General features: G+C 33.3%; 2 protein-coding genes across 2 annotated transcripts; one reads left to right on the top strand and one right to left on the bottom strand.

Moving 5' to 3' along the window:
• The first annotated feature begins 256 nt into the window (after positions 1 to 256).
• On the top strand, positions 257 to 978 carry LOC133804182 (uncharacterized). The gene is made up of 2 exons (XM_062242348.1): positions 257 to 604; positions 686 to 978. Exons 1-2 carry the CDS (start codon positions 368 to 370, stop codon positions 737 to 739), a joined length of 291 nt encoding a protein of 96 aa, XP_062098332.1. The 5' UTR covers positions 257 to 367; the 3' UTR covers positions 740 to 978.
• Positions 979 to 3,289: 2,311 nt separating this feature from the next.
• LOC133806497 (putative invertase inhibitor) lies at positions 3,290 to 5,851 on the bottom strand. Its single transcript, XM_062244590.1, has 3 exons — positions 5,253 to 5,851; positions 4,817 to 5,039; positions 3,290 to 3,324 (listed from the first exon to the last, which is right to left on the bottom strand). Exons 1-3 carry the CDS (start codon positions 5,790 to 5,792, stop codon positions 3,290 to 3,292), a joined length of 798 nt encoding a protein of 265 aa, XP_062100574.1. The 5' UTR covers positions 5,793 to 5,851.
• Positions 5,852 to 18,488: the final 12,637 nt, after the last annotated feature.

Genomic DNA, 18,488 nt, shown 5'->3' with positions numbered 1-18,488 from the left:
AAGTGATTTTATATATTGATTTTTTGATTAATTACTAAGTGCAATCAGAACTAATTAGCATACAAAATTTTGGAGCTCAAAGATGGTAAAATGTTATATATGAAGAAAAAAAAATTAAATAGTGGTAAAAAAACAAGCGATAAAATATATAAATTGGGCCCAACTTGAAGCCCCAAATGCGTAATATATTGGGCCGAGCCCAGGTGGAGCCACGGCTCGGAGCTCATATCTGTATCGCTAGTGCTACTACTTGCAGAGCTCATCTTCTCTTTTACGAGTTTCACTTTCACGAAAAGGATTAAGAACCAGAGACTGAGAGATCGATCGTTTAGGGTTTCGGAGAGAAAAAGAGAGAGAGAGAGAGAGGATGAGTAGCAGTTGGAGCAGAAGAGTTGGGAACGTGAGGACGTTCGTAGGTAATTCCATGGGAGGATTAAGAGGTGGAGCCAATTTGGCATCTTGGGTTGTGGCTGGAACTTTGGCTTACTATCTTTGGGTCAAGCCTTCTCAAGATCTCAAGAGAGAGCAGCAAGAAAGAGCCGCTCTAGCTTCTTCTGATCCTTATCGCTATATCGAGAAACGGAAACCAATTCCTGATCCACAGGTAAATTTTAATATAAATGCTTTTTCTTTCAATTCTCAATTCAAATTTGTTTCATTTGATTTTGTTTTGGGTGGGTTTCAGGACAATGGTTTGATATACGGGAAGAGGAACGTAATTGATAAGGAAGAGAAGTAAATTTTCATTTGTAGATTAAAGTTAGAGAATTTATACACACAAGTTTTTTTGTTTCCCTGTATTATTGAGTATTATAAATATTTATAGTAAAGTTAGAGAAGATAGTGATTGGTTTGCATTTTAAATCATTCTTGTGATAATAAGAATAAGATATGACCCTGCTACTGTTGCTGCCACTATGTCCCTCTTCTTTTGCTGTATTCTATTAAGATGAATAAAGTGAAGTATTCTCTATGATATATTGATATGGTGATCCATCTTATTCTCATACTGTCTTCTGTAGTTTCTGTTATCTTGATTGATATTTGATGTGTCTCAAATATAATCCATTAACAATCAGTACACAAGAGGGGTTAGCTCAAATGTTCAAACATATAGTTTGCTCCCACAAGGTATGAGGTTCGAGTCTGTAAACAATGGAATGTGTTTGAAAGAGAAGCTCAGTACCAATCAATAGGTTGAGCATAGGAAGTATTATTTATAGAGCTGTAAAATACAACCTAAGGTGATAATCACCGTAACAGACTAAACCAATTACAGTTGGTGACAAAATACAACCACTTGACTAGCACAGTTAAGTAGCTGACAACAGTACTAACTCAATTAACTAATCTTGAGTCTTGACTAGAACACTCTAACAGAGTCCTCTGGGTGGTACCTACATGGAAATTGATATAGTTTCTTGGTCCCCAAATATTGTATGGGAAGTGTGGTGTAGGTAGTTAAGTGAAGTGTAGCTCTTATGAGATAGCTAGCGCTAGCAGTGAAGCTTTTGGTGGTGAACCAGAACTACCCTGATGATGCAAGAGTCTCTATGGGAAGAACTTAGGCATTGGATGGCCATTTGGCTGCTTTTTTTGGAAGGAACCATTTGACTGTTTAATGTGAAGGAGTTTAAGAATGTATTTTTCTCTGTTTTATGTAGAGTATGGCAGTTTTTTTCTTTCTTTTATAATTAGGCTTTTTGCCTAGCTTTGCTTGTACTAATTTCATCATCAATACAAGTTGAGGTTTTGTTTAAAAGAAAAATGATATGACCCATCTTATTCTTATACTGTCGACTGTAGTTTTATATTATTGAATACTTGATAGATATATTTCAAAACAATCATTATTTATCTTAATTGATATTTTTGAGTGTGTCTCTAATCCTAAAATCTTACTTAAAAATCACTAATGACAAGTGTAATCTAGTGTAGGTAGTTAAGTTAAGTGCAGCTCTTATGAGATGGCTAGAGTTTGCAGTGAAGCTTTTGGTGGTAAACTAGAACTATCCTGATAATGCATGCATAGCTACAATACACTGTGTCACTGGTCTGAGTTGGCAGGCACAGATTATTCTCCAAGTTTTTAACTTTGACCTAGCATTTGATCATGGAGTTGAGGCAATCCTTACTTTATTTTGGCTGGCCTGTTTGTGATTGTGGAAAAGGAATAGATTATGAGCATTTGAGGCACATGTTTTCAAAGAAGATGGGCTTAGTTTCAAGGCAACTCAAAGCCGAGCAACTAAGTCCATTTTCTTGTTCGAAGAAGATTGGACGTTTGACCTTTAGTTGCTTGGTTTCTACAAACAAATGAAGTAAGAACAAAGAATGGCCTCCATAATCAATACTTGTCCGTTGTGAACTTTGACCTTTGAGTTTCTTGGTTTGAATGGGCTTAGTTTCCTGTGCTTGATTTGGAAAATGGACCTTATGTGTAACATGGGCCAAATTGGGATTTGAAGTGATAGGCAGTACATTCACTCAAACAAATAATGGAAAAAATCAATCTTCCAACGAACTTTTGACTTAATCTTCCGATTCCTCTCAAATTTAGGATTACCTCTCACAATTATGATTCGTAGTGAAAACTTTTAGATAAGGGAGGGGAAAAGAAAGAAAGTGAAAGGTAAGAAAGAGAGAAGACAAGTGAGAACCATGGTTGGAAAGTTACAAGAGCATTATATTTCAGAAGAAAGAATAGTTGAATGAAAAGTGTTGTAGTAAATGTTATTTATTTATGATGGGTAGTATAGTAATTAGGAAAGATGAGATCTCATGGAATTTGAGGTTGCTTCTCAAATCTCCATTCTCTTCTCTAAAATATTATTATGTGCTTGTGAGGGATCCACAAATCTTGAGAGGACACAAGACGTTCACGTGTGAGTTGTCTGTCTGAGAAATTATTGGTTGGAAAGTGGCAGCCACCCACTTGTCCACGTGGATTCCCATCACGTGATGATATGTCCACGTCATTTTTGCAATGCATTTATATATATCTTCATTTTAGCTTTAGGGTTAATATCATCAACTCTTAAAGTCTCCTCTATCTTTTGTCGTTTCTTAGGTTCATTTAGTCTTCTCTTCTTTTTCTTTCTTTCTTTCTTTCTTTTTTTTCTTGGTTTGTTGATTGATTTTTCTTTCGGTTTGTCGTAGTCGTAGTGGTTTACACTACTACCTTCAACCTCAACTTCAACTTCAACTTCTTTAGATTGATCATATTTCAAACTTGGCATCATGTTTTATATTTTTCTTTAATTACAACGTTACACAATTTGCTTTTCTTTCACCAATCCACATCATCATCATCATCATCATCATCTATTGAGTAATTGATAAAATTAGATAATTTGGCCAAGTAACCTTTTAAATAAGGTGTCGAGTAAATTCTTGAATAAGGTGTTGAGTGTGTTCAACCAAATTCAAAGTATATTCGAGAATATCGTTTTGTAGATAATTAATTATAAAGGAAGAGACTATTATTATTGACTATGAAAAAGAGTTTATTTACTATTATTTTTAGGGATTATATATTTTTTTTGGACCTGTGTTTTGACAGATTATTTTTTGGACCATATGTTTTATAAAATGGTTAATATATAAAAACCGCAAACTCGATTTTGGTCAATGTTTTCTCAACTAAAATCACGAATAATTTACCGAACTAAAAATTCAGAACCAAAATAAAACTATTTTGCTTAAAAACTGTGTTGTTATATTCAATTTTTGTCTTCATCAAAATTGAGTTTAAGGTTCTATTTTAACTATTTTATAAAATATAAGATTCAAAAAGTAATTTGTCAAAACACAAGGCCTAAACAAATAATCAGACAAAAGTCCAAAAAAAAAATATAAACCCTTATTATTATTTATCGGTACTGATCTTAATAATAATATTTTGACTTCAGAATTGAAAAAGGTTTACTCAAACTACCGAGTAATTAAATCTGAAAAAAAAAATATACATAGAAAGAAAAAGAAAAGGTTGAAAATATAGTAATTAAATGAATATAAAATAGGGAGTATATTTATATTATTGACAAAATTGGGTGATGTTTCTTTCTGTCATTCGGCCTGGTACTTTGGTATAAATTTGTTGGGGGGAACAAGTACAGTAGCAGTAGTACTATTCTAGTCTAGTAGTGCGTAGTAGTTCAATCATTTGGGGCCATTTCCAACCACAACTTATTGTGTTAAATTATAACCCTAAATAAATAATTGAATAAATTGGAGCTCTCTAGCTTATATTTAATAAGGTCACCATTTAATAATTATATATATATATATAATATAATATAGGTTTCAATTTGAGCAATATGTCATATAAATAGTGATTAATATATAATGGAAGGTTTGGGAACATAGTTTTTCTTTTAATTATTCAGCATAATAATTTTTTGTAAAAATGTTTTTCAGACGCATTTAATACCCGTAGAAAATAATACTCAACCCTCAGTCTTAAAATCTATTTTGCAATGAATTATAAAAAAAAAAATATTTTTTAAAATAATATTAAAAGGAGATTTTTGCGGTAGGGTAAACTTTTTTACACTATTGGTACGACATGTTATAGTTGGATAGGCTATGACCTAATTTTTTTACATGACACTACAAGAAATATAGATTTTAGAGGCGGAATTATTACCGGTGGACTAACTCCGCCGGTAATGTGCAGTATATTAGCGGCGGAGTACTGGGTCCGCCGCTAATACAAAATACCCGTAACTGACTTTTCAAATTTAATACCGGCGACCATTTTACCGGCGGGATAAGGGATATAGCGGCGGGCCGGGGTAGCGGGTTATGGTAATACCGGCGGAACCCGCCGGTAATAGTTTAAGACCGGCGGTGAAATACCGGCGGACCTCCGCCGATGCTGTATTACCGGCGGAGTAATACCGGCGGACCTCCGCCGATGCTGTATTACCGGCGGAGTAATACCGGCGGACCTCCGCCGATGCTGTATTACCGGCGGAGTAATACCGGCGGACCCCGCCGGTGATGTATGTATTACCGGCGGAGACCCGCCGGTAATACTATTATAGATGTGTGTTAAAAAACTCTTAGTTTTTTTCACTCCTCATCTCTCAGACTCGCAGTCGCCGCATCACCGCACCGCCACTCCACCGCGCGACGTTCTCCAACCCTCCGTCCACTCCGTTCGCCCTACCCTCCTCACTCCATACCCTCAGTCACTCCGGCGTCACTCCTGCCCAGCCCTCCGCCTCCGCCTGGAGGCCCTGGCCTGCCATTCTCTTCGACAAAGGCGAAACAACGTGCTTTTTGGTTTCATCGGTCTCCTTAAACCCATCCTCACACGTCGATGAAGCGTCAATCACCGAACTCAAACCTATATTCGCGTCATCGTATCGCTTCGCCTTGTAATCCTTCACAGCCACTTTGATTGTCAACACCGCATCATTAAACAGCTCCATACAGTCTCTCAAGCAAGCCTTCACATAAGGGTCCAATTTCTTCTTATTATTGTCATTGTGGAGAAGGTGTTTTATGAAATGCCTAGTAGAAGTCACGTTGTTTTTGGTCAATCTTATCGAGACGAGACCCAAGTCTCGGAGATCGGCGCACCGGCGACCGTCGGGAGAAGACTCGAAGGAGACTGTGCAAAAGTTGTAACTGAGATTTGGGTCGGTGTCGGAACACTTTTTGCAGGTGCCTTGGATGAGATTTGAAGAAGAAGAAGCTACTAGGGAGAGATGGAAAGTTGAGAGGATGAAAGAGAAGGAAAGAGGAAGTAAAATATTGAGGAAAGGAAAAATATGAGTTCTCATGATGAACCCGCCGGTAATAATCCGGTCAAACGGTGTCAGCGTTGCACAACACCGGCGGACGCCCGCCTCTATTAATCCGCCGGTAATAGTGCAATACCGGCGGGTAGTGTCAAACGGTCGGTAATGGTGATAATACCGACCGTTTATTAATGGCGGGACTTTACCGGCGGATTTCCGCCGGTAATAACAAATACCGGCGGATATACCATGTATTACCGGCGGGCTCCTCCGCCGGTAATGGTGATTTTTGTTGTTGTGTGATAATGTTAATTTTAGTTACAAAAAATCTCCTGTAAATTTTTGAAAAATTCTAGATAATTTAATGTGCCGAAAATAGAGTTCTTAATATTCCAAACTACCACGCACACTTGTAGTTACAGTAACCCTTCTGTAAGTTTTTGGAAAATTTTGAATAATTTAGTGCTCCAAAAACAGAGTTCTTGATATTTCAAACTACCACCACATGCACCCAAAAAAAATTAACCATGTTTTTTTACACACTAAATTATCTAAAATTTTCCGAAAATGCACAACCAGATTACTGTAACTGCAGTATATACTGGATCATAACTTATCAACGTATGTGAAAAATGTAGCGTACCTACTTTGAGAGGAAAGGTGAGAAAACTAGGGAAAATGCAAAGGAGATGTAATTGTAGAAAAAAAGGGAGGGTTTGGTTAATTTGCAATATATAGAAAGAAAGAAAGAAAAAGATGGAAGAGAAAAGGACAAATAATATGGAGGCTAGGGTAGGGAATAGCACATGGGACATTTGGGTTTGTGAACATTATTATTGTTGTTGTTGTAAAAGCCATCCATATCACCAACTTGCTTCCTCTTTTTCTCTCAATTTTCAATTCTCAGATCCTCTATCTTAATAATTGGAAACATGTGGTCCCATTTTGGTTTTCATTCAATAATTAACAATTTTGACAACTTTTATTTGTATATAATAAATATATATATATTTATTTTGTATATATGAATGAACATAATAATAATCTAATAAATGAATGAAATGAAATGAATTGAATTGAATTGAATGAATGAATGGGGTTCCTTCCTTGTAAGTAACTTCTTCTTTAACCTAATAATGATTTTTCCAGTGAGAGTAACCCTAAAACCTTATCATAAAACATATCATCATCATCATCATCATTACTTTTCATTTTCATTTCAAACTTTTGCACTGAATTGTAGGGTCACCAATTTGGACTCTTCTTCCTCTCTCTATTAAAATACCCTTCAAGTAAAATTTAATTAAGACAATAATAATCTATATATATATATATGCATGCATGTTATTTATATATAATTTCTAAAATCTAATTGCTATAATATAATGTCACCTTATATCACACATATTTATACAAAATAGTACAAAAAGAAGTGTAAAAGAGTGTTTAGTTAAAACTTCTCTTATTTTGATTTATTTTTATGTATTTATAATTAATATGTTACTGACAAAGATAGAGACTATAGCTAGCTAGTCTTATTTAGGTTCAGCCAATAAATAAATAAGAAATTTAAAAAAAAAAGAAAAAAAACGTTTTCTTTCCTAATCGAGGTTAGATGATGATAATGATTATAATAATAGAACTCACTTGCCTCACTAAAAACCTAGTATTTTAATGAAATTAAAAACAATATATATAGGAATTGGTCTTCTTTTTAGTTTTATTAGTGGAGTTCTTAGTGTTCTCGACTCGTAAATATATTGTAGCTATTTGGAGCATCCTAGAAATTTTTCAAAAAATTTCGAATAGTTTACAGTACCAAAAACTAAGTTCAAACAGATTGTTGCACGCGTGACTAATTTTTTTATGCTCGTGAAAAACAACATGTTTGAACCTTGTTTTCGGTACTGTAAACTATTCAGAATTTTTTGAAAATTTGCAGGATGCTCTAAATAGCTACAATATACACGGTCATAAAAGAATCACACAAAAAACTATTTACGGGTCGAGAAACACTAAGAGTTTCACCGGTAGGACTTAAAGTGAAACCCCTCTAGAAAAAAATTAATATATATATATATATATTTATATTATATGTATAGGCAAGCTTTATTTTCTTCGATGAGAGAGAAGTATAACGAAAACTGCAAAAGCAAAAAAGAAAAAGAAAGAAACCTAGCTAATAGTATTTCGAACATATGCTTAATGGGAATAATTATTAATCTTACCCATTTTCTAATGTATACTTGTAATTAATTTTTTTTAAAAATTATATACCTTTAGGGATACTTTAATATATAATAAAGTACACAGTTTAATTTATTTTATATATATTTATAAACTACTGAAGCAGAAGAGAATCAGGTTAATTGGCTACAAAGTTAAAAAGAACACCAGTTCTATAAGACATATAATATAAATATATATATAATATTTATATATGTGAGTCCATGAAAATAATAACGATAATAAAATAATTTTATATACGTGATGATATTCTCCAACTCATCAAGACTCACCTGAGCTAATCATTGAAAGGGAATTTCACTCATATATTTTAATTCTGAAAAATATCTATACTTATTAAATAACGATTTCAAATAATTATAAAAATAATCAAATATAGTATATATATATATTTGTTTTTTAAAGAGTATATATACGTGTTGTACCAGATGGTTTGAAATTAATTGTAATATAAATACAGTAGTAGAGTTAAGCCAATAGTTTTAGTATAGTTGTAATTAAGTTGAAATTATAAGTTTAGAAGAGCATCTAGGGAATAATTATTGGTGATGATAATAAGGGCATATATAGTAGAGTTAACAAGTGGGAAAATGTAATGGAGTGAGTGATTAATTTGATTCGAACATTTTACATATACATGTTCCCCACTTTGTTTAATTTGGTCCCACTCCCACTCTCTCATACAATGTTAATTATCCATATTAAAACAATAAGTACGTGTGTAACGAGTTGTTTAATAAATTCTAATTTCGATATCTTAAATTATCTAAAATTTATTGAAAATTTGTGGAAGGTATTCTGTAGCTAAATTATACACCATCATGTAAAAAATACAGAGTTACAACTTATTAATGTACATAAAATACCTACAAATAATGATTAAAAACAAGGGTCCTTTGGCGAAATAATCTATTTTTTGAAGTCATTTTGCAATTTGTTGGCTTAGTTTTGATAATTTTTTGTAAAATGGTCTCCGACACTCGAGACAGGTGTTGAAATTTTTCAGACGGGTGGACGAAAAATTCAGACAGCTAATCGAAATTTTTAGACAGCTGGTCAAAGTTATCAAAACTAAGTCAAAGTACAAAATGACTCCAGAAAATATGTCATTTTCATCCGTTACTCTTAAAAGCAATTACTACCCAACAGTTTTTCATTAAATATGTATATGCTTATCCTCATATGACCTAATAAGTACTATATAGATAGCTATCAAATTAATTGAGAGTACTTGAGATATATATAAATAAATATATATATATATATATTATGTAACGTAGTATATATCCCATCATCCATTTGGCTGTAGGGATCGATTGATAGGAATGTTTTTCTTAAATACTTGATGTATTAGAGGTCATATTTTATCACTTAATATTTAAGAGAATACAACTCACTTTTATAATTGGTTGGTAATATTTGAAATCAGCGGCACACCCATAATTTTTTTGTCATCAAATATGAAAATTTAAATAATTAAATTTGATATACAAAATATATTAACACATAATCTAAGTTGTAAAATATCAATATAAATTGCATCATAAATATTTAAAAAAAAAAAAAAAAACAGGGGACAGCCCACATATTTGAGATTATTATTCCAAACTAAAAATAAATATAATTGGAATGAGAGCGATTTGCATCAAATAATACTTTTTCTTTTGAAAAAAAAAGGGGATTAATAATTGATGTAGTGATTTAACATTAAAGAGAATCAAATTCAAACTCTTGTTGTAGAATATAATTGGGGATGATATATATATATATATATAATGTGCATATCAAATAAAACTTAATTTTTTTGTTTTTGTTTTTGTTTAGTATCTTTAATATATGAATATGAATAATGCACGTAGTGAGGGTTACGTGGCTTTGTAAGGATAAATGGACAATCTGTTTTGCTCCAACAAATGGACATTAATAGGGTCCCATGGCAGTGTATGTGTGGTTGTGTGGTTGGGGTTTAGGGTTTAGTACAAATATCAATATATAATATATATGAATTTGGTTCAATGTATGTATGAACATTTTGTGGCTAGGGTTTCACCATGGGGACAACTCCCATCATTTTATTCCTCTTCCCTTCCTTGCCTTCACTTTTTTTTTTTTTCATATTATATATTCTATTTGAATCTTAGTAGCAAAGCTAACCGTAAAAAACGACCTAAGTAAGTAATCTTTGACTATATATAAATATAGGGAAATTTCTACAATAGGGGATTCTTTTTGTCCCCGCCGGTAGGGATGTTTCTGTTTTTAAAACGTAAAAAAATTGTAACTCAATTTTTTTTTATGTGACAGTGTATATTGTAGTTATAGTAGGCATCTCACCAATTTTCAGGAAATTCTGAATAATTTACGATGCTAAAAAAGACTTCAAAATAAAAAAATTCACCCGCGTGTAAAACAGGCTTAAAAACAATTTGTTTTCGTATTTTCGGTGTATGGAAAGATTACAGTTAATTTTTTTTTATATGATGGTGTACAATATAGTTATTTAGAATCCCCCATAATTTTTTTGGAATTCTAAAGAATTTACAGTGCTGAAAATAATAAATAGGTTGTTTTGAAGTTTGTTTAATTTTTACGAGCATGAAACAAATTATTTTGAAGCTTGTTTTCGGTATCGAAAATTATTCGGAATTTTTTAAAAACTGATGGAAGGTCCTAAATAACTAAAATGTATACTGTCATATTAAAAAAATGGATATTTGCGGCGAAAATACCTAAGTCTTTTTTTTTGCGGCTAAAGTATACCTTCCGTCAACATTTCTTGGCATCCGTTGGTACCTGGCCGTTAAGTACCAGGTAAGTGCGTACATGACACTTTCTGATTGGTCTAAGTGGATATTTTTAATTAAAAAATTCATTTATATATTTAAAAATTAAATAAAAAATAAAAAATTATTTAAAATTCATATTTTAACTAAACTAAAATTAAATATCATTGATTAAAATTCCTAAAACTAAAAATATAATTAAAAATAACACAAAAATCTGATAAATAGCTAATTAAAAATTAAAATAAATTTAAAATAATTAAGAGCTAAAGAATAAATCGTTTCCAGATTTACAAACCTAAGCTTGTTCATATTCACAAACTTAGATTTACAAGATTCAAGCTAACCCAAACTCAAGAACAATTACAAAATTTGTATTCTCAAATCATAAAAAATTAACATTTCAATCGAATCTCATAATCAAAACTAATCTCAAAATCTGTACAAATCAATGCATTTATTTTATCATCACCAAACCATTGTGTTAATTATCTTCAACACTATCAACATCATTATTCATATAAAATCCCAAAACCATTTTTCATCATCTTCAACAATTATCGGTACCATTTCACATACACAGAAAAAAAAACTCTATAAACAAGTTGAGACCATTGCAACTCTTCCCTTCCTGTTGCTTGCGAGCCTAGTCGCCCAATGTTCCCAGTTCATGACCCAACACCGAATACTCCAAACACACTCAAATCTCGTTGAAAACCCAAATTTTGTTGACTACCCAGAACACCTAATCCCATTGAACACCCAAATCACGTCGAACACCATCCGTATAGATTTGTCTTCTCTAGCCCCAACTCTAACTACCCAGATCTGAGAAGCACCAACCTTGCCGACACCGATTATTGATCTAAGAAGCCCCGAACTCGACAGTACTATTGCCAAGATCTGAGAAGCTTGCAAACCTCCGTCTTCGGTCTCCGTCACACCATAACTCCACCTCGTCGCATTGCTAATCGCCCTAAAACTCCGGTGGTGGCAGACCTGAGAAGAAGAAGAAGAAATGGGAAATGGAGAGACCAAGCTTTGATTTTTCAATTTTTAAGTTTTAGATTTTATTAGTTATTAACAAGATTCTTGTTTTATTTTTTCATTAGACTTTTAGTTTTAGGGATTTTAATTAATGATTTTTAAATTTAATTTATATAAAAAAATGAATTTCAAATCATTTTTAATTTTTTATTAGACTTTTAATGATTTTTATTTAATTTTTAAATATATAAATGAATTTTTTAATTAAATATATCCACTTAGACCAATCAGAAAGTGTCATGTAAGCACTTACCTAGTACTAAACGGCCAGGTACCAACGGATTCCAATAAATGTTGACGGAATGTACTTTAGCCGCAAAAAAAAAACGTAGGTATTTAAGTATTATAAAGTGAAAAACTTAGGTATTTTCGCCGCAAATATCCCTAAAAAAAATTGGATTATAATTTTTTTACGTGCCAAAACCAGAGACACTCCTACCAATGGGGGCAAAAGACATTCTCACACTTTAGTCGTCCCCTATAAATATATATATATATATGTATATATATATATATATAACTAAGGTTAGTTATCCAATGCACCCTTGAAAAAGGGTACACTGGTGCAACATTTTTCTAGTTTTTGAGTTAGGTAGTATTTTCGATGCAAATTTTTTTTATGGCCGTGTATGTTGTAGTTATTTAAAACATCCTACAAATTTTCAAGAAATTTTGAATAATTTACAATGCCGAAAAATAATGTTCAAATAAATTATTTTTTACGCACATAAAAAATACAGTTATGAGTGCAACAAGTACTATATATTATTCATTATTTTATAAAAATTTATACAATATTCTAAATAATTACAATATACACAACCATAAAACAAAAATTATAACGAAAATACTTCCCGACAAAAAAAAAACTGTGAGCGATGCAACGGTATGTCCCTAATTTTGGAAGAATGCACCCGAAATTTTCCCATTAATTAATAACATTTATGAATTGATATGTTTATATATCTATCTAGATAGAAAAAGAGATAACGTTAATTAATGAGATAAGGTTGACCAAGTACCGATGTGCCGACAAATCCCACGTGGTATCTGGTTTTTGACCAATTGACCACACGTGACCTTGCTTCGGTTCATGTCTACCTACGCACGTGTACGTACTTCAAATCACTGCTTCTCTCTCGCTCTCTATTCTTATACGAAATCATCTTCTTCTTTTTCGTCCCTATGGGCTGTGTTCTCTATCCCCAAGTTTCAGTCAGAGAGGGTCCCTCCTCTCCACTCATCACCACCTATGGAATCATTTGGATTTATTCTCACTACAATTTTTTTTTTTTTTATATATATATGTATAGTAGTTATGTCTTTTTGGACAGGTTTAATGTATTTACGCTATTTAACAATCATTCACTTAATCTAAGCACTAATATATAAGATAGTGTGCACTCGACGTGACAAAATTCAAACCCTATATGTGTCTTGTATGATAACTTAGCCACTACAATCACAAGTAGAGGCTTTTATCACGCTTTATTATGACGCATTGCTAACAATGCGTCATAATAAGAGTTATAATTACATTATATAATGTGTGATGTGATAGTGTTATTAAGTTGTTCGACACATGACGTAATAATTGAACCTTAAACTTCATGTGCTATTAATGTAGGGCTTGGAATTCGTGTAAATATGTTATATTCGTGTTGGCACGACACTGAAAACACAAGTATGACACGATTATTAAAAGTCTTTAAAATTTAAATACAAACATGATGTTGGAGAAATAATATGTTCCAATGGAAATAATAGAAAACCAAATACAACTCTAGATAAAAATTAAGTTACAATAGATAAGGTGATAGAAAAAATAAGTGTTACAAGTAAATAGAGAAAGATGATGATTGATAGAAAGCTAGATACAACTCTATTCACTACTACAAAAAAAAGCTTTTCTCTACGGTTTTTTTACTCAATACACTGCGGTTTTTTAGAGTACTGCAAAGTGCAGTGTATTCGACTGTAGAGAAAAATACTGCGAAAACCGTGGAGAAAAGCCGTAGAGAAATATTATTTTTCTCTGTGGTTGTGTTAAATAAACAGCAGAGAAATAACATATTTCTCCGCGGTTTTTTTCAACACAACCGTAGAGAAAGCATTTTTTTTTTTAAAAAAAATTACTAATTATATATATATCTTTTCAATAATTCAATTATGATTATATATAATTTTTTTCAATAATTTAATTCCGATTATATACAATTATTTTCAAATATTCAATTTTGATTATATATATATTAAATATTATATAATAATAGTCTAATTCAATAAATTATTATCTAATTAAAAAAATCATTATGTAAAAAATAATATTATAATATAAAAGATTAAGTAAAATACAATATATTTTAAAAATATAACATAATTAATATTAACATTATTAAAATACAAATAAATTAGATAAATAATGTAAAAAATAGCCAAAATCTGAAATATTAAAAAAAAAAATCAAGTTTTAGTGATCAAAACCTATTTTGAATAATAAAAATGTCTTCTAATCTTCCACAAACGTTCAAAAACGTTATAGAAAAGCTTGAAAACCACAATGTAAACATACATTAAAATCTCATTAAACTCACTCAATATTTCTTTATTTTTGCCCTAAAACTTCAAAATAAATCAATATTATGAATATTTACATGATTTAAAGCATTAATATGCAAGAAAATGACAAAAAAACAATGAAAAATAGTGAAAATGGACCTTACCGTGGCTGGAGACAAAGGTTGCGCCACTCCTTTCTTCACCTCTGTGAAATGAAAAATGAAGAAGGAAATGAGGCTCGGGTTCGTCTTGTAGGGTTCACTACTACAAAAAAGGGTTTTTAGGACTAGCATTGCGAGTCCTCTATTTGAGAGCCCTTAAAAACTGGGGTTTTTTAGGACTCGCCTAAAAGAATGTTTTTAGGACTCGCATTGCGAGTCCTAAAAAATGTGCAAGTCCTAAAAAGTTTTATTATTAATTTTTAAAAAATGAATTGGTGGCCAAATCTCCCGTCGGAGCTCCGGCAACAGTGGCGGTGCCACCACCGGCGACAGTGGTTCGAGAAAACAATGATTGGCTTTTGAAGCCTAAGGCTCGGGGAACGTCGTGGTGGTGGTGGTTCTTCATGGAATGGAATGTGGTGGCCGGATTTGAGGTAAAAAGTTTCGGACTCCATAGATTCCGACAAACACCAAAAATGAAATCCGGCGACTTCTAACCCGATCCTTGGTTGGGTTTTGCTCGCATGAAATTGTTGAGTACGATGGTGGTGGTGGCTCGACTCACAACAACCCAAAGTGGTCGGAATCTCGTCGGAAACTTTGGGAAAACCCAAAACCGAGATCTTCTCTGTTGTCCATCTTAGGAGGCACGTGAGGGTTCGAGCTCGCGAGGGTCGAAGCTTCGGTGGCCTCCGAAGCTCCCTGGCCGGCGCGTGTTGCAGGTGGCCGCGGGGAAGGCGGCGGTCGAGCTCGGCAAACTTTCAGGCGGAGAGAGGGAAGGAGAGAGACGAGAGAGAAAGAAGAGGGGGCTGATAAGTGTGGGGTTTTTTTTTAATTTAGTTATTTATAAAACTTTAATTTTTTTTTAGGACTCGCGTTGCGAGTCCTAAAAGAAATTCTTTAAAGACTCTCAACGCGAGTCTTAAAAAGTCCAGGAGATTAGAGGGAATTTGTGATTTTTTAAAATTCAAATTTTTAGGAGACATAAGTTTTTAGGACTCGCAACGTGAGTCCTAAAAAGATTCTTTAAGGACTCGCAATGCGAGTCCTAAAAAGTCCAGGAGGTGTTTTTTTAAAACCCAAAATCAAACTTTTTTAGGACTCGCGTTCTTTAAGGACTTGCAACGTGAGTCCTAAAAAGTCCAGGAGGTGTTTTTTTAAAACCCAAAATCAAACTTTTTTAGGACTCGCAGAGATTTTAGGACTCGCAACGCGAGTCCTAAAAAGTCCAGAAGTTGTTTTTTAGGACTCGCATATATGTGAGTGTCTTAAAAAAGTGTCATAAAAACCATTTTTTGTAGTAGTGGTTAGTGGTACTTTTCTCCGCGGTTATATAAAAAAAATTGTAGAGAAAAGTTGACTACTTTTCTCTTCGTTTATATAGAAAAAATCGCAGAGAAAAGTAGACTTTGTCTTGGGGTAACGACTATATATATTGGGAACGAAAAAACTACAGTAGTAAGCGATACAAAAATAGCGTTTATTTCTATATACATGTATAATATTAATCCCTTATACAAATATTAACCCTAATAGAAAAATAATTAAAAAGAAGAAAATAGATTTTTTTGGGACAGTTTTTGGAGGATCATGATGATGCGTTTTCGTAATGGACAAGGAAAAGAGGCCAAAATGCTTAAGCTAGCTACTTCTACACTACTACAAATACAGGCTTTCTTTGCGCTTGTTTTTCAACTTTAAATAAAAAGCGCAGAGAAAAGGTGCCTATGAGTTTGAAATACCATTTTATTGCGGTTTTAAAAAAAACGCAGTCTAAAGTTCAAAGATTGGGGAAACGGAGACTTTTCTCCACAGTTATATAAAAAAACCGCAGAGAAAAGTAGTCGGTTATATAGAAAAAATCGCAAAAAATTCTATGCTTCCCCAATCTTTGAACTTTATATAATCGCAAAGAAAAGTTGTCAACTTTTTTCTGTAGTTTTTTTTATATAACCGCGAAGAAAAGTCTCTGCTTCCCCAATCTTTGAACTTTAGACTGCATTTTTTTAAAAAACCGCAATAAAATGGTATTTCAAACTCATAAGGACCTTTTCTCTGTGCTTTTTATTTAAAGTTGAAAAAAAAAGTGCAGAGGAAGCCTACATTTATAGTAGTGATTGTAAAACAATACAAGTAAATAGAATTATAAGATGATGTATAGAAAGAAATGTACAGCTCAAGAACAAAATAATACAAATAAATAAAGACTACAAAATGAAATAAGAACAAAAAAGAAAGATGAATACTCTTACACTCACACAACCTTAAGTGTAGAGTAGTTGAGATCACCAACTTGAACAAAGTTCAAGACCATTGTCCAAAAGTTTATTTCCTCCTATTCTCTAAGCACTATGGAAACTCTCAAATGGGCATAGCTCTCTAGAATTATATATCAATCCTTTTGGTGAATTTATAGTTGTAGCGTCCCAAATTTGTTAATAAGGCTTAGTGCCTTGATTAGTATGCTGGGAGGGCAATAATTGATTTAATTATGTTAATATGTGAATTAGATGATTATGTGATTAGAAATGCATGTTTTGGTGAATTAAATATGCATGTGCGCCCAATTTGGTTAATAATGGCATATTTGTAATTTTAGCGTGTTTAGGGCATAAATGCAATATATATATGTATTTATTTGCGTGTAGGCCCAATATATATGTGTTTGATACCACAAGATTGTGGTGATTTATTTGCGATGTGTGATCTGAGATGGTCCTAGGGAGCGGAATAGTTAAATAGTCACAATGGGGTCGAGTACCCGACTCAGGGGGAGCCTAGGGGTATTTTGGGGATATAATATGTGTTCGGGATTATCAGATAACAGGTAGTGATTTAATGTTTGTTTAAGTATGTCAGGGACTAAATGGGGATTTATAAGGACACTTGAGGAATTAGCGGGATGTGACAAATGACAGAATTGTCTTTGGTGGTACTAAAGGATTGATGATAGACTTGGGGGCATTTTCGACTATTCAGCTAGGGGATAGACTTGGATGGCCTTAGACACTAGAACCCACCAGAATTAGAAAGAACTCTCTCTCTCTCTCTCTCTTTCTCTCAGACTTCTCTCTCTCGGCTCTTTCCCTCTCTTTGGTGCTTGGAAGCTTGATGACTTTTTGAGGACTTTAGGCTAAGGAATTGAAGGATTGGAGGCTTGAGGTGTTTGGGAATTAGCTCAGGCCAAAATTATCACAGAGGTAAGGATTTTGGTATTGAATTTTCTAAGTTTCTGCTATGATTTTTGGTAAGTTTGCTTAAGTTCAAGTTTAGTTGTATTTTGAGGTTTGAGTGAGGTTATGAGATGAGTTTTGAGATGCTTATACTGACTAAGTTACCTAGACATGAATTATGGGTTTAATTATGAGAATAGGGGTTGAATTGGGTGAGATTTGGTGGTTTAGGCTCGGGGAAAAACGCAGAAAAATGCATGAGATTTCTAGGTTTTAGGGTTCGTGTCGCAACCCTATTCTTCAGGGGTCGTGGCCCGCTTGAACTTCGAGGCTTGGGAGCCTCAGATTTTTGCCCAGGCACTTGGCGTAGGCTGAGGTGTGTCGTAGCCGGTGTTCCCCAAATGTGAGAGCTATGCTCTCTGACTTGAGCGCGTCGTGGCCCTTAAGGGGTGGGCCGCAACTCAAATGAGATTTTTTTGGCTATTTGAGGGTTTTGGGCTTGGGAACCCAAATGTTAAGGCTCGGGAAAAATCCTACTACCCGGTTTAGTAGGATTCGAGGTCCTGAATGCTAGTATTTTAACCCGATGTACTAAATTGATTAGAGATTGATGGATATTTATTTATTATGGCGTTGTGACTAGGTTTTTACGTCAAAGCTCTTGTTAGGGGATCGTGCTCGGGATCGCATTAACTTGTCAGCTCGGGACACAAGTAAGAAATCTGTTTATGCCCGTAGAGCAGGGCATGGCCCTATTGTTTGTGTTTA

The sequence above is a fragment of the Humulus lupulus genome, chromosome X, assembly GCF_963169125.1.
Source record: "Humulus lupulus chromosome X, drHumLupu1.1, whole genome shotgun sequence".
NCBI classification, from domain to species: domain Eukaryota; kingdom Viridiplantae; phylum Streptophyta; class Magnoliopsida; order Rosales; family Cannabaceae; genus Humulus; species Humulus lupulus.
This window is presented reverse-complemented; position numbering and strand designations above follow the sequence as displayed.